Source organism: Apium graveolens, chromosome 4, assembly GCF_009905375.1.
Source record: "Apium graveolens cultivar Ventura chromosome 4, ASM990537v1, whole genome shotgun sequence".
Classification (NCBI taxonomy): Eukaryota; Viridiplantae; Streptophyta; class Magnoliopsida; order Apiales; family Apiaceae; genus Apium; species Apium graveolens.
In genome coordinates, this window is record NC_133650.1 from 139,561,193 (window position 1) to 139,578,650 (window position 17,458).

The 17,458-nt window shown below is 34.5% G+C and overlaps 1 protein-coding gene across 1 annotated transcript; it reads left to right on the forward strand.

Moving 5' to 3' along the window:
* The first annotated feature begins 13,019 nt into the window (after window positions 1-13,019).
* Window positions 13,020-14,560, forward strand: LOC141716912 (uncharacterized). The gene is made up of 3 exons (XM_074519072.1): window positions 13,020-13,567; window positions 13,908-14,029; window positions 14,169-14,560. Exons 1-3 carry the CDS (start codon window positions 13,154-13,156, stop codon window positions 14,317-14,319), a joined length of 687 nt encoding a protein of 228 aa, XP_074375173.1. The 5' UTR covers window positions 13,020-13,153; the 3' UTR covers window positions 14,320-14,560.
* Window positions 14,561-17,458: the final 2,898 nt, after the last annotated feature.

Consider the following 17,458-nt stretch of genomic DNA (forward strand, 5'->3'; position numbering starts at 1 on the left):
TTATGAACAAAAGTACCCTACTCATAACTGGGAATTAAAAGCAACAATAATATTTGTTTTGAAAGATTGGGGAATATTATAAGTATAGAGAAAGATGTGAAATATATACGGACCATGAGAATTTGAAGTATGAAATCCCGAGGAAAAGCAAATGTAGTGGCAAGAGACGAGTAAGAAGGAGAGAAAATAAACATAGAAACTGTACCAGAAGACTTATCTATGGAATTCTAGAAGTTGGAATTGGAAGTCAGGGTTCATGATCGAAAATGAGTAAGAATGTATAAGTATGACTTTTTAGTCGGAATTGCTAGAAAAGATAAAGAAGTGTCAGGAAGAAGTAGTAGATCAGGATATAAATCGTTTAGTAGATGAAGAATTGTGCACGCAAAAAGGAGGATCAAAGTATTCTTAGGTTTTCTTCTAGAATTTGAATTCCACCAGTGACGGAGTTGAAGAATGAAATTTTACAGAAAGCTCATAATTTAAAGTATTCAATCCATTTAGAGAGTACCAAGATGTATAGAGATTTAAAGGAAAATTATTGGTGGCCGGATATGGAGAGGGAAATTGCGAAATGAATTAGCAGATGTTATATATGTCAAAAGAGTTAAAGTAGAGCATCAGGGATCAAGTGGATTGCTACAGCCATTGAAGGTTCCAAAATGGAAGTGGGAGCAAATCGCCATGGATTTCATAGTTGGGTTACCAAGCACAAAAGCTAATCATGATGCCATTTGGCTTATAGTGGACAGACTTACCAAGTCAGCTCATTTTCTGCCTATAAACGAAAGATTTTCGCTCGATAAGTTGGTCCATAGATACCTGAAGAAAATTGTAGTTCGTCATGGAATTCCTGTATTTATCGTATCTAATCGAGATCCAAGATTTAATTCGAGATTTTGGAAGAGTTTTCAAGAATGTTTGGGAGCGAGATTGAATATGAGTACGACTTATCACCCACAGACGGACGGCCAAAGTGAAAGAACGATCCAGACAATAGAAGACATGTTACATGTTTGTGCTATTGATTTCAAAGGAAGTTGGGGTGAGCATTTACCTCTCGTAGATTTTGCTTGCAACCACAGTTATCACGTCAGTATTGGGATGTCACCCTAAGAAGCCCTTTTATGGACGCAAATACAGATCTCCAGTGTATTGGGACGAAGCAGTAGAACGCAAAATACTTGGACCTGAATTAGTACAGCAGACAAAAGAAGTTGTTGAAGTTATCCAGAAAAGATTGATAGCCTCTCAAGATCGTCAAAGGAATTAGGCAGACCAATCAAGGAAAGACATGGAATGCGAAGAAGGAAGCTTAGTATTACTAAAAGTATCACCGTGGAAGGGATTAACGAGGTTTGGAAAGGAAGAAAAACCGAACCCAAGATATGTCGGACCTTTTGAAATTTTAAAGCACGTTGGCAAAGTAGCTTACGAGTTGTCGTTACCTTCGCACATAGAGCACATTCACAATGTTTTTCACGTATCGATGCTCAAGATATATAATCCAGACTCCAGGCATGTAATAGAATATGAGCCAATAGAGCTTCAGGCAGATTTGTCATATGTAGAGAGTCCGATAGGGATTCTAGAGGAAAGAGATAAAGTATTGAGAAATAAAGTGGTAAAGCTAGTAAGAGTATTGTGGAGAAACCCAAAGGTTGAAGAGTCAACCTGGGAGTTAGAAAGTGATATGAGAGAAAAGTACCCTCATTTGTTTTCTTAGGAGATTCTGAGGACAGAATCCTTTTAAGGGGGGAGGATGTAATATCCGAGATATATCATGTAATTATTTTTCCTATTGAATAATTATTATCTGTGTTCAGTATTTATTCTGTGAATTAATTGTTAAGTGTTATCTGTACTTGGATATTCAAAAATAATATTAATTGAGTATTTTAATTTTTATATGTCCAAAATAAAATATAGATAATTGTCATATCTTCCTAATTATTTTTATGGTGATTTATGAATTTATAAGAATCATATGAAATTTATAAAATCTTTTTCCGGGTATTTAAAATCTATTTTATAAAAACGGGAACCAACCGACGTCACCCGTTGTTACGTTTTTGGAACCCGAAACTCTTCCGAGAACTCCTTCCTAACCTAATTGTAATATTCCGAGCATTTTCCATGTTTCGACTTTTTCGATCCGGCGTACGGTTTGTCCAGCGCGGGTCCCGGCGCAACATTTTCGATACAAATATTCGTTTCGGTAAATCAATAAAACCCGTATTTTCGATAAACGGGAGCTTTTTATTAAACTATTACAATTATCACTTCGTAATACGTGTAACCAGACGCTGAGACCAAGACCGCAGTACAAATTGTACTGATTTGGATAATTATCCCGAAAATCGATACCGTTTGGATCAGTTTTTACAAATAAACGTACTGTTTTATATCCGGAATGATCCGACGGGATACTAATTTTTCCGTAAATATAAATAGCCTATACCGTATTTTATTTTGTATCAGAAATCATTTGCAAACAGTATTTACAGAATTTTTACAGAGAAAATACTATAATTATATTATGTTCTTCATAATCAAACACAAATTCGGAGGCCTTATCGATATCCGATTTTGGCGTTATCGATATCTGATTTTGGCGTACATATACTCAAAACGAAGCTACTGAAATCTAGAATCCAAATCTTCCATCAATTTCAACCCAGAAACATCAGGTGATTTCCTATTAAATTATTTATATTCGAATTTCCTGGTATTTAAATTATGAATTTTTGTACGGATCATTGTTTGAATGATTTGATGATTTTATGTTGTAGAGCTTGTTTTCCTGATCATTTTGGTATATTATACTTCAAATTTGGAGTTCAATAACATGTTTAATTTTAAGTTTGATTTTCTGATTGAAGAAATTAGGGTTTATATTGTTTGAATGTTTTCAATTCGATTTGGGGGAATCTTTGTTAGGGGTTTTCAGTCGATCTGCATGGGTGCATCGTGTTCCTCATCAAATTTGCAATCGAATTATGTATTCATACGTCACAAACGATTCCTGGAAAGTACGGAGTTGTTTTTTTTAATTATCGCCGGAGTTCATGCTCGAATTCGCCGGATTTCTTGTTTCTGCTATAGTTTGTGATTCTGGATGGTGATTTTGGATTCTCAGAACATTGAGGAATGAATTCGTGACAGAAAGAAAGACAGAAAAGCATGGTGGCGGGCAGATTAAGGTCGCCGGAGTCAGGCGGCGGCCACCGAAAACTGGGTTCATCCCAGAAACCGGCGGTTCGTCCCGACCCGGTTACCGACCTATTTACCTGGTTATCACAACCCGGTTTTGATCCTTCTCAACCCATTGTTCTATTCTAAAAAGTGTTTCTGGATTTCCTTTTTAAAAATAATTCAGAAATTCATTATTTAAATTCTAAAATTCATTTTAAATTCCAAAAAGCATTATTTTTAATTCTAAAAATTATTTTTAATTCAAAAATAAATCTAAATTAATTAGTTAATTAATTTTAGTTAATATTTAATTAATTAATTGATCAATTAATTCGAACATTAATTGATTAATTGATTTAATTCATTATTAATTGATTTTAATTAATTATTTAATTAAATTTAAATATTTAAAAATGATTTAAAAATTCCGAAAAATAGTTTCGAGCTTTAAAATATTATTTTCAAGGCTCGATAATTATTATAAAATTGTTTTGAAGCCAGAATTGGCCAACCGAACCTTGTTCATTACTCTGAAATTGATCCAACAACCCGTTTTAATTCTGAAAAATGTTTTAAAAATCATTTTAAATACCCGAAAGCCTGTTTATGACCCGAGACTTCTTTATAAATGATATGTCATTGATTATTTGACGTGTTATGTGTTATATGTGACTTGTTGGTTGACTGTCGGTCTATATGTTCGGTGATTACTTGTTTATAGCGTAACTTTTAATCCGTTAATCGGATTTGGGTAAAACGAAGGGTAGATAGAAATGTATATCGAATAGAATCGTATGAGTTAAATATTAATAGATACTTATGATGCCTAGAAGAGTAAGCAAGGCGTAAAAAAGAGAAGCAGGTGATCGGAAAATAGAATTTACATGTAAAAAAAATACAGCAAGTGATCAGAGGATAGAAGCGAGATATAGAAGAAGTCGACGAGTGATTGTTGAATGGGGTCATTAGACAAGTACAACTGAAGTTGAAATTGATTATGATAAGGCAAGTACTTCTAAACCTTTCTCAAGATATATTGCAAATATTTCTAAATTCTCTTGTGACATATTATTAATATTCAAAATAGCTATGTTTTATATTGGAAATACTTTGAATCCTTCAGCCTTGAACCTGAGCCACATCTTTTAATCTTTGAGCCGTAAGCCTTATTCTTTGTGAACCATTTCTTGTTGATTTACTAGATATTAAACCACACAAATACGATACTACTCCACAAATATATAACCATCATGTACCAAACACTGGAACATAATTGTTTAAACATACAGAAACTTTTATACTCAACCCTACCTTGTGACATCAAAATATTAAAACCCTGTAAAAACATTATCCATTTAATACCCGATTATCCTACAGGCTGAAGGCCATTTCTTTTATATACTTTGACATACCCTTTATGGTACCCATGAATTTTCACCATGCTCTTATACAAATGTTTTATTGCTATTGATTATGATCTGGTTTTATTGAATTATACTGTTTATCATATTGAACTGCTTTAGAATTGGATAGTTTTCTTTGTATGGACCAGATTCGTGGTCAGACCATATCGATGGTCAAGTTAGGCCAATGTGTGCCTTGGATCCAGTAGTTAGAGTAGTGCTGTGTGCTTTGCTCGGGGTTAGTGCGTGACTGATCAGCAGCCTAACCTTGGTTTTAAAAATTTAAAATGAATATCCAATTCTATTGGTTGTTTAACAAGAAACTTGATTCCTTTGAATCATCTCGTTTGATCATTGTTTAAACTCAGTTATTGCTATTATGACTTGTTGAGCTAGTTAGCTCACTCTTGCGAATCTTTTTATATATTTTACAGTTAAGAAGGATACGGTTGATAGCGAGGTTTCCCAGTTCAATGTACGAGTTAGGATTCCAGATTATGTTGGATCGAGCTAGCAGGAGCCTAATGCAGTAATGAGATCATAAGGTTGTAAGAATAATTTTATATCAGTTGTAAACTAAATTAGTTGGGATTTGGTACGTTGTAATAAAAGTTAAGGTTGTGGCTTGTTTTCATACTTTAACCTGTTGCGATCCGTGGTTATGTAAAGCAGGGTCATTGCAAATAATATTTTATATACAGGTTTATATATTGAGTATGTGTTGTGGACCCCAAACTTCTGACCCGGGTTTGGAGGGCGCCACATTCTTGACAGATACAGCTTTTTCTATTTCTCTTCTAAAAATGTTTGCTTAGTTATTTGTTCTACTAGCTACACTTGGTTTATATATCACCAAGTTTACATGGTAATAAGATAGGATAATGAAACAAAACCTATCAAGTCTAACTCCATGCTGCTTCATTACTCTATTCCAGCATCTTTGAAAATCTTCATAACTTGCATGGAAATGGTAATGCTTCTTTGTTCTCAATTTCCTGCTAAACAGGCTGCCACATTCCTTTTGCAAACACTCGACGCATGTGACTGTGTTGTCACTGTCAACAGATATTTGAATTTAATCATCCGTCGGGTACATGCTTGTCATCCATCGGGTGGCTTGTTGATCATCCGTCGGGTAGCTTTGTTGATCATCCGTCGGGTTGCTATTTGACACTTGACTCCATTTCATTTATGCAGAATTACAAGACATCTCATATTTACAATTAATCAACCTATTCTGCATATCTACTAGTAGTCAACATGACTCATATGCTCCTACAGAATCTACACAAAGTTGTTTGCAGAAATGTGCTACAAAACTTATTATTATATAAGCTACTCACTCGATGGATGTCAAATCATCATCCGTCGGGACTATATTGAATCATCCGTCGGGACTGTACTTGATCATCTGTCGAGTGCTATAAAATTCACTAAGTTAAATCTATTAAGGTGTTTTGATTAATTTATCATCAAGTTCACAACATATTCCTAACAGCTCAATTATAATGAAGATGTTGAAAAGAAAAAGCAGAAGATAGTGAGTGAAGCTGAGCAATATGGCAATGTGGATGCTTGGCTATCTAAGGACTTCACCTTGGAGATGGATGAGGTCTTGGCAAGGTTCATAGAAGAATATGTCACTATTTTAGGGAGTAATTCCAAGGTCCTCATTCCACAAAAAGTGTATGAAGCGGTCAATGAAGTTTACAAGGCTCAAATCAAGGCTTTTCACCTCTTTGGTAAAGCACTACAAGTAACTCTGACTGGTCATCAGGATAAAATCAGAAAGATGGTGAGGGCAAAAATGTATGAGATTATCCCCTCACAAGTTGAGAACAAATCAAAATTCAAGACTTTTACAGAACAGATGGCAAAATTTGATATAACTACAGTGGATATAAATGTCAAAAATCTCAGGCAATCTTTTGTAGCTCTGCATGAAGTGGTTCAACAGCACATTGCAAATTCAAATGACACCAAACTCAAGTTGAATCAACTTCATCAAAGCAAATATTAGCCTTCAGCTCTTTTGATGGAAGGCATAAAGGAAGCTGTGCAAGCCACTTTTGGCACTTATCTCACTTCAAGCTCTCAACAACCCATCTCTACATCAACTAACTTACAAATCCATGCTCTTCAATCACAAGTTTCTACCTTACAGTCAGCTAATGAGTCTCTCACAACTCAAGTCTCTCAACTCAGAGCAATGGTGTCAAGTTAACAGGCTAATATCTAGACCTTGGTGGACTCTCACAAGCACCTACAAATACAAAATTAAGTGTCTTTGAGAGCCATCATGGGTGCACTCAACATTCCCCTTCCTGCACTTCTAGAAGCTGTGAGGCCTGAAATCCCTACACCTCTTATCTTGCCTGCTAACAAGCCAAAGGGGGAGATTGAGGGTAGGCTACTAAGATCATCCCAGACATCCACAACTATTCAAGCTCAAGCGGCTAATAAAGGCAAATCTCAAGTAGTTGAAGTTGATGTTGGAATGGGGAGGCTTATCAAAGCAGCTGAGGGACCTAGTCTGAGCAAGGAATTTGAAGATTTGCTTAAGGCTCTCAGGGCTTCTCTCAACAACAACTTCATCACTTACAAGAGGGCTTTGAACAAGACCATAAACTTCATAAAGGTGATTTTGGTAACCAAGGGAAATTTTCAGGAAGAAAGGGTTGTGATAAACATCAATGACTCGGGTGTAGACAGATGCATACAGGTGTCCCTTAATTTTTTTACATTAAGAAGGGCATCTGAATTGGACATCTTCATTAAAAAATTTAACAGATTAATCAGTGAAAACACTTTCTTGCTTAGAGAATTACAAAAAGCTCAAGAAGCTGCTTTTCCAGAAGCATATCTCTATCCAAACAAGGTAGTGGCTTACATCTGTCCAAACACCAAGGAACTCAAGAATTTTCTTGTTCCCAGACATTGTATCATGGCACAAAAAAGCTTATAATGGCTCTGGAAACTAGATTAAAGACCAAGAAGAACAAGACTGATGAAGCTATAGAGATGATAAAGATTTTGGGGAGATACTTGAGAGATCCTGAAGCCAAGTTGCTCAAAACATAATTTAATAAGGATGACTTGAATGATGATGAGCAGAAGAAAGATGATCAAAACCTTCTGGCTCAAATCCAAGTGAATCCTCTAGAGCAACTAGCAGCAAAGAAAAGAAGAAAGATGAGAACAAGGGTGATGATAAGAAAAGAGGTGATGAGAGAAGAAGGAAGAAGAATGAGGATGGTTTAGAACCAAATAAAAATACCCTACAACTCCAAATCCAACAAACTCAAACCCCTAAACCAACAAACTCAAACACCTTACCACCTCCAACCTCTAAGCCTAAATCTTTGTACAAACACACTACAAACATGATAATGAAAATACCAATCACTTCCAGCCAAATTTCTCCAAAGAAAGTCTGAAACCTACCTTCTTTCAAGCCACCAATCAAAACTCATTACAAATCTGTTGGAAGAAAACCAAAGAAACTGCAAGTTACTGAGAGGGCCATCTGGAACTGCTTTAATCAAAATGACTTTCTACCTTTAAACTGGTGCATCACAGATGATGACTATATTCAATAATTAGCTGAAGAAATGGTCAAAGTTTGGGTTGTATCATTGAGGGAAGTAAGAATCTACTATCAAGATAGATCCTACACTCTACTTGGCAGAAATTTAATGGATATATTTTCAACCACAGAAATTAAAAGGGTGATCAGCTTACTGAAGGATAAGGATATTAGCACAATGGCATGGAGGTCTACATTGGCTGTATGGTTGGTAGTAAGGGAAGAAAGAAGAGCAAAAGAAAAGGTTGAAAGAGAAGAGAGGGAAAGGAAATATGTTGAAGAGATAGAAATGTTTGAGCAAATATCTGAAAAACTCAAGGCAAAGGGGATGAGCAGAATTTCCAAGGATGGGCATTTTCTGAATATTAAAGTTGACAGATTCTCAAGAGTTAGAGTTGGTTACTTGAATAATTATTCATCAGATGATTGTCTCAAGCTTGTGGAAGCTCTGAGAGGGACACAAATCATAGAAGTACTGCAAGTACTTGTAGACCTAAAAGACCTCTTTAGACAAGAAACGAACTATGAGAAATTTATGTGATGAATGTACTTATCAAACTTATCTAATCACTTAATGTATAAAAGTTTTACTTCTGTCAATTTTTTATGTAATGATCTATTGTTCATTATAACTTGGGGTTAGTCTTGTTACCAGACATGAATTTTTGATAAGCAATTTTCTCACAAATTGGGGGAGATTGTTGTGCAAGACATGCTAGTATCATAACAAGACTAAGTCAAATTGACAGCCCTAAGAATTAGTTGTATGATAATCTAAATTTTTATTTTGTACTGTATTCTTTGAGTCTGTAAAAATGTCAAAGATTAGACTGGAGTATTTTTCTGTAAATAGTCTCAAGAATAAGAATAAACTATGGAAGAAGATCAAGAAGATCATGCCTCTGAGAAATTGTGAAGAAGCTTGGAGTTGAATAAATCTTTTTTGGGAAAAATATTTTAAGTCAAGATATCTATAAGTCACAGATCAAGTCATATAGATAAGTCATTCGAGAACTCCATAATGACTTATAGAGAAGTCCAAATTGGTCTATCGAGAAGTTCCAGAGATATCGACAAGTTAAATGAAGATATGAAGATTAGAGATATCAACAAGTCATCTCTTCATATTGAGAGCTAAGAGGTATTGATATGTCAAATGAAGATATAAAGATTAGAGATATCGACAAGTTATTTCTACATGCAGAGATTTGGACACCTCGACAAGCCAAGTTCACCTAAAGAGAACTGAGAGATCTCGACAAGTCAAAGTTACCTATCGAGAACTTAGAGACCTCGACAAGCCAAATTTACTTATAGAGAACTTGGAGACCTCGATAAGTCAAAACACTTATAGAGAACTAAGAGATCTCGATAAGCAATTATACTTATCGAGATGTCAGTTCTCTATACATCAAACTGGATATCTCGACATGAAGCTCAAAGTACAGAATGCAGACATGTTAAATATTCAGGATTATCAATCAACAAACGATCTAATCACTTAGATTGAAAAGTCTACAAAAGCAGCTTGAAGAGTACAAGATCAAATGCCAAGAATAACTGACGAAGGAAAGTCACAGATTCACAGGATTTGCAAAGATACACTAAGCCAGAAATGGAAAGTTTTAGAGATAACTTAAAGTAGGGTTTAGTACATCTTATTGCATGCTGTGTAAACCTGTGTTTACTAATATATAAAGTAATCACTGGTCATTTGCTTTTAACAAACAAATCTAGATTTTCTTGTAACTCTCTCAAGGAAGAAGCTGAGTTATTTACTTACAAAGAACCCAGGATTTGTAGCAAAACACTAGCTTGATTTTAATACAAAATTAAGTGAGTTTTGAAATATTGTGTGCACTGTTTTAATTTCAGTTAACATAATAATACTGCATTTCTAATTTACTTTGTTCACCAAGTAACAAACATTCAAAAAGCCTTAAAAATAACCAAAATACATTCCCCCCTCTGTGTTGTATTCATTATCTAACAATGAGCTGTCTTTTCAATAGTCAATCTTTGATCTCCTGGTTGGAGAGGTTGAGATGAAGTACGGGTTATGGGGAGCCCTTCTTCAATATGGAGCCGGATCTGGTCCGGAAATGGCAACTTTGCTTTTTCTCGTAGTCATTACTCTCAATAGCACATAAGATGATATCTATATGTATTAATCACAGCTATAACCAAGTATGTGCTTACGTAATATGACAAATACGGCTAAATTAGATTTATTAATGACGTCTTAAAAGCATAAATCTTGAAAAAGTAGATTTGAAAAATCAAAACAGTGATCTTACTGGGGTAAGAGATTCTAGTCTCCTAGGAGGAGCAACAAGACTAAAAATAACCATACCAATGAACGGAGGTTCGACCCCTCATTCTCGCGCCAATGATAACTCCAATCCTTCCCCGGGGTCCTCTCCTTCTCTATCCAGATTCAATGTTCATTTATACAGAAACGTGGGTGTTTGAGATTTAGCTGTAGGTTGAGTTTCTGCCAAACAGAACCGGATGGGGGTAGCTTCCCCGCGGCACCTCCGGTGTGAGAATAAGATAGGGTTTTGGAGAAGAATGGTAGAATAGGAATTATGCTGATGAGTGTAGTATGGGTGTATAGCTGAATAGAATGAGTAATCCCCAAAATACCTTTTGGTCAGTCTTTTATATATTTTCCATCAGGTTTTGGGGATTTGTACCTTAAATCTGGACCGTTGGCGTGTGATGGATTGGGGAACGCGTGGACATCCGTGATGGGTCAATATATCCCCGGATTCGGACCGTTGGAAGATTCCAGATCCCGGCAATTTGGACGATAGGCATGATGTCACGTATTCGAGATCCTTCCTTTATTACATTATGGGCTCTAGGCTCTCTTATTGGGTTTTTTCCCGAGCCAATACTAAACATGGCCTGTCACCCTAACCTAAACCACCGGTCCTGCTCCCTTTATATAAACATTAGTACAAAAATTTCCATCTCTCACTTCATATTTTGGTTCAATTTTCTCTTTCCTTCACGCTTCTAACAGTAAGTACTAGTAAGCAGTGTTCTAAAAAGCGGAAATCGGGATTGTTCGGTGGAAGAACATAATTGGTGCTTAATCAGATTGATTAATCTGAGCATTAATAGGAAGTAATTTATTTAATAAATAATATTAAATAATTCTATTTAAATGTCACTAACCTTCCATAAGATTTATAAAAATAAAACCACATATCATTAATTCAATATTGATGTTTAAATGGTAAAATTAACAAAAAAAACCACCATCCCTAGTACATAATTGATAGTTAAGTGGCTTATACTTATTAATTAATACTGGCTACTCACTAGTCACTACTTGGTATTCAGAAAGTTACTACCTACTAGTTCAAATCTTAAGATTTAAAATAAATCGAGTGAGGGTAGGATAAAACAATACAAATATGAAAGATATAATAATTGTTGAATAAATTTAGAATATCTTAAGATTGTTAATCGATCAAGCAAACGAGTTGAGTGTGGAGATTTATGAGTAATTAAATTAGGGATTTGTGTAGAGCATTTAGAAATATAAGAATATACAATTATTTTTGTATGTAAAAGAGTCAATATATTAATATATTATTATTATTATTAATTATTAAATGTTAAATTTAATTATTATTTTCAAAAAACTTTATTTTTTTTAAAAAAATATTTTTTTAATAATTTCAAACTTTGACCGATTCGACTAATTTTTGACCCGATTCGACCGATTTTTCCCGAACTGCCCGACTTTTGACCGATTTTCTAAAAAACCGTACTCTGACCCGGTTAACGATTAATCGAGACGGGACCCGTCCGAATTCCGGTTAATCGGCCGATTAATCGATTAATCGTCCGATTTGTAGAACACTACTAACACTGTTCTAAAACTCGGGAGTATTCGGACGAGTATTCGGGGAGTACTCGGACTCGGAGCTATTTCCGATCCGGTTTTGGTGTACTCATCCATAACACGGTTTTTTGTCAAACTCGGGCAAAACTCGGATTACTCGGAAAAAACTTGGTTTTAAAAGAAAAAATTTGAAAGCAAGGAATAATATTCCCAAATAAAAACTCGTAAGTGGGTACTAGTTTGTAACAAATAAATACAACTTTTAAGTATTTTAATTGTTAAAAATGATTGTAAAAGGCTAGTCAAAATAAAAAAAAAAAAATTTATTATATTGCTTATCATTTATAAAATATTACTATAAGTTAAATTCATACTAAATAAAAGTTATTGGTCATTTAAAATTTCGAACTTTTTATCGAGTACTATTTCAAGATACTCGAAAACATAATTAATTATCTTGTATATCATTTATTTATATAATATTTTAAGTTAAATAAATATTAAAATAAAAAATTAATATTTTATTTTCCGAGTTTTTAACCGAGTACTCTTTCCGAGTACTCCCCGATTATTCCGAGTACTCGTTACTCCAGACCTTCACCGAGCCGAACTTAGTACCGATTTTTAGAACACTGACAACTAGTAACAACTACTCCCTCCGTCCCATTCTGTTCTTCCTCTTTTGACTTTCGGTTTTGTTCACGGTAAACGATTGACTACTAATTTACGTCTAATCTATAATATCAAACATAGTCATGAGTGATCTCGTTGAATTCGTATTTATCAGTACTTTAATACAGTGAAATTTTTATATTTAATACTAATACGAATTTAAAGATATTAACAATCAAAAGTGTGCATTGACAAACGTGTTCAACACAAATAAGAAACGTTTTTAGGGACCGAGGGAGTAGTAAGTAGGAAAACGTGCTAGCTAAAAAAAAGGTAGTAAAACACAGATCACAGCTTTCACCCATACTTGTATCCATCTATCAATCTATCAACTTTTCTTTGCATCTATATACTAGTACACACTTTACTGTGTGACAATACTGTGTGACAAAAAGGAGGATAAAGAGATAAATAGCAGTAGTAGGGGTGAAACCCAAAATGTCAAGTTCAGGTTCTTCATTTCTTCGGCAGTTGAGTGGAAAAGATGCATGGAAATCAACATCAAAAAGATGGGGTGGAAATAACAAGAGGTATAATGTAAGTGATGATGCTCAAGATGGAAAGTACTGGAAGCAGCAAATGGATGGGCTTACTACTACTCATAATAATATTGTGTATGGTAATGAAAATGGAGGAGGTTTGGTTATGAAAAAGAGAGTTATGGTTGTTGTGGATCAATCTTCTCACTCAAAACATGCTATGATGTGGGCACTCACTCATGTTACTAACAAAGGTGACAGTCTCACTTTGCTTCACATTGTTCCTCCTCATTCTTCTTCTTCTGAAGCCTCTCCTGAGTCTCCTTACCTGGCTTCTTCACTTGGTTCTCTCTGCAAAGCTTGTAAACCTGAGGTTTGTCTTTTGTGTATCTTTCTATGTGCTTAGCTCTTTACATTCTGTCTTTATTTAATTAAATGAAATGATGGATATGTGAGATCTGTTAATGTAGAGTGTTAGCACTGAGCATTTGCTGTTAAAAGATTCTAGCTTTATACCCTTTGGCATACATTATGATTTAAAAAGATTCCATCTTTTCATCATTATTTTACCTTTTCAGAAATATGATTTTCTTTTTCAGATATCAATGTTCTCATTTTTAGCTTGTATTCATTTGTTTGCTTGGTGTTTTTTCAGATATCAATGTGATCCTGCAGCAATTTCAAATTATATAATAAGAAATGGTTTATTTCAGGTTGAAGTGGAAGCACTATGGATGCAAGGACCAAAGTTAGCAACAGTGATGAGCCAAGTGAAGAAGCTAGATGTGTCTGTTCTTGTGTTGGGTCAAAAGAAGCCCTCTCCACTCTTTACTTGGTGGGTTTTTTAATTCTTTATTTTTAGTTGGTATTTATTTAATTTGTAAACAAACCCCATGTTGAAAAACATGAACTTGAAGTTGCAAATGTAATGTGTGGTCTTGTTTCTTGAATTTTTCTTTAAAAAAAAATTGCAGCTTGTGTGGGAGGAGCAGTACAGAGAAATTTGTGGAAGAATGCATAAACAATGTGGAGTGCTTGACAATAGGAGTGAGGAAGCAGAGTCAAAGCATTGGTGGTTACCTAATCAGTACCAGATGGCAGAAGGATTTCTGGCTCTTGGCTTAAGTGCCCTTTTATTAAAGGCTTCAAGTTCTTCAACTCACTTACCAGTTTACCAGCTAGCAGTAGTATTTATTTTATGGGTTAGTAAATGAGATTGTAATAATGTCTGTGCCCTTTAAGTTGTTTTAATGGTGTTATTAAGTACTCCTCCCTAAAAACGTTTCATATTTGTGTTGGACATGTTTCCCAATGCACATTTTTTATTGTTAATATCTTTAAATTCGTATTAGTATTAAATATAAAAATTTCACTGTATTAAAGTACTGATAAATACGAATCCAACGAGATCACTCTGATATTATAGATTAGACGTAAATTAGTAGTTACCGTGAACAGTACCGAAAATCAAATTAGGCAACGTTTAACGGGACGGAGGGAGTAGTCTTCTGTAGCATATCCCAAGAAAATACGGAGTAGTACTGCAACTACTAGTACTACTAATTAGATCTAGTGTGGAGACTAATAAAAATTAACCTTAGAGAATCTCTCTCTATTTCTCCCTTTTTACCTGCATTGTTCTAGTACATATTGTATGCATTAATTTATATAGACAAACACACACATGTGTGTGCATGATTGTGTGTGCCTGGCAAACAAAAAAAGTGGGTAAAATGATAGAGCAGCAGCCTGGGGAAGAACATGATCTATGTTTGCATGCCCCTCCCTGTTTTTGCTTTCTTCAAATGACAGGATCTTATTTATATTTTCATGTTTTTAATAATGCAATTTCAAATGCACAGACAGTTTCATAGCGTTTATCTATATCTAAACAGTGTTATAGATTGATAGGGATATACATGAAGTAAAATGAGCTAAAAATGTCAATCTCCATTTTCTGGTGCTGTGGAACAATACATGAAGTGAAGATTAAATTAAGCATAAAATAATGGTGATTCAGGCAGGCCAATACTGTAATTCATGTGACAATACCCTGGAAGTAGAGGTGGCCAAATGTGCGGGTTTGAACCGCACATTCGGGACCGGTTCGTACGGAAACCCGTAATTATTCGGCCCGAAACGGGCCGGTTCAAACCCGCACAATTTGTTAAATTACCCGAACCGATTACGAATCCAATATTGACAAACCGGGCCCGGACCGCACAGCACTGACCCGGCACGACTGCAACCCGCGCGAGCTGCACAAGCTGTACAACCCGCACAGCCCGCAGCCCGCAGCCCGCAAAGCCCGGTAAGTAAATCACTAGAGTATAGATTTGGTTATTTACAGGGGAAACCACGTAACCTTGTTTTCATGGATATTAAAATATTTAGTTATCTTGAAATTAATCTTATAAATTTCTTTCTAGTACTTTATTCAATTGCAAATTTTAACTTTCTTAATTATCTGTTAAAAATTTATTACGTGACAAAATGGAAAATTAAAGAAAAACATCAAAAATAACATTATAAAATAAAAAATGTAAAAATTTCGGGGACAACGAGATGATAATTAATCGAATATGGAATTTGAGAATTAATCGAATATGCAGTTTTAGGAATTAAGATAATAAGATTTATAAGCTCTTAGTCTTGAATTACTTAATCATTCTGTACCATTTAAATAATCAAATTCTGCTTCTATACTACTCAAACAATATTCAACCCGTATGAACCGTCAAATTCGGCCCGCACGACTCGCACGAGCACGTGAGCTCGCGAATCTCAGTGCCGACTACGAGTCTTATTTTCTTTATTCGAGCCCGGCCCGGCCCGGTTCGTGAATCATATGTATCGGTTCAGTGTTCATGTTTCACAAGTTCAACCCGCATACAACCCGGCCCGGCCCGCCCGTACCGCCCAAGTGGCCAGCACTACCTGGAAGCTAGAACTTCGTGCATGAATAACTGTGCAATTGGAATGCAGTTTTTTGGTTGTATTTACCTCGGGAATGTGAAAATTTTCATTGACTGTGACTAATCTTTTTAACTAGTGTCCAAATTGTGAGTAGGGTAATGTGTCTAGGTGTGGATACATATTAATTTTGCATTCATAACTGGGCTACATTTTATTTCTCATTGGGAGGAATTCAATTGTAGGCTGAGCAAGTGTAAGTATAAGAGCATCTCCAAGGCATCTCCAAGGCTGATCAGTATAATGTGCACGTGATATTCTAATATACCTAATATATAAAATTTGTATCATTTTAACGGTGTTAGAGCAACTCCAAAAGGCTCCTAAATCACTTAGTAAGTCAAAATTTAGAGATAATATATTGAAAATTAACTTCAACAAACTCCTAAGTTATCCTCAAATTTTTAGGAGCCACTATTTTCTCCTCAATTTTAGGAGTCTCTCCTCTCCTTACTTCATTTTTTATTAGTATATGCATCTTTTCTTAATTTTATATCAATATGATTTTTCTTACTCCATTATTTACACGTAATTGAATTCAATCCACTGCCTCTTTGATATTAATTTGCATTGTTTACACAGTAGATTGAATTCATCGTTGATATTAATTAGTAACAGTAGATATAATTCAATTTACGGCCTCGATGATATAAAAAAGTTTCCGTGACAAAAAATACATAACCTTTAATATAGTTAAAATTCAATATTTTATACCTTACAAAAAGAGAGATTCAATATTTTATATTATTTAAGAAAAAAAAATGTAACTAAAGTATTTGAATTGGTTGAAAAACATACAAGAGAAGCCATATATAATAGTGGTGTATAGTAATGTGTAATTATAGATAACGTGTGCACCCTATATATGTTCAAAATATAGTTTAAAAATATATAAAGATAAATTTGAGGAGGATTGTTGGAGTGAAAAGACAAATTTCTATCTTAACTCTTAAGTTACAAGGAGCCTATTTAATAATATTGTTTTTGAGAATAGGAGTAAGGAACTCTTGGAGTTGCTCTTAAACTTTATTGAATATACTCATATCATCTAAATCAATATATATCAGCTCACCTCAGTCCATGCTTAAAATATGGTCTAACACTTAACATAATCTTACTTGTATTATCTTTTATAAATAATTTTTATAACAAATAACATACTACCTTAGGTAATTTTAAATATTATTTAATTATTAACCAAAAATAAAAATTCTAATATTATATTATAATAAAATATGCTTCAGTTAAAAATTATATTTAAATTTAGGTAATATTTGTTAATTTTATTTTT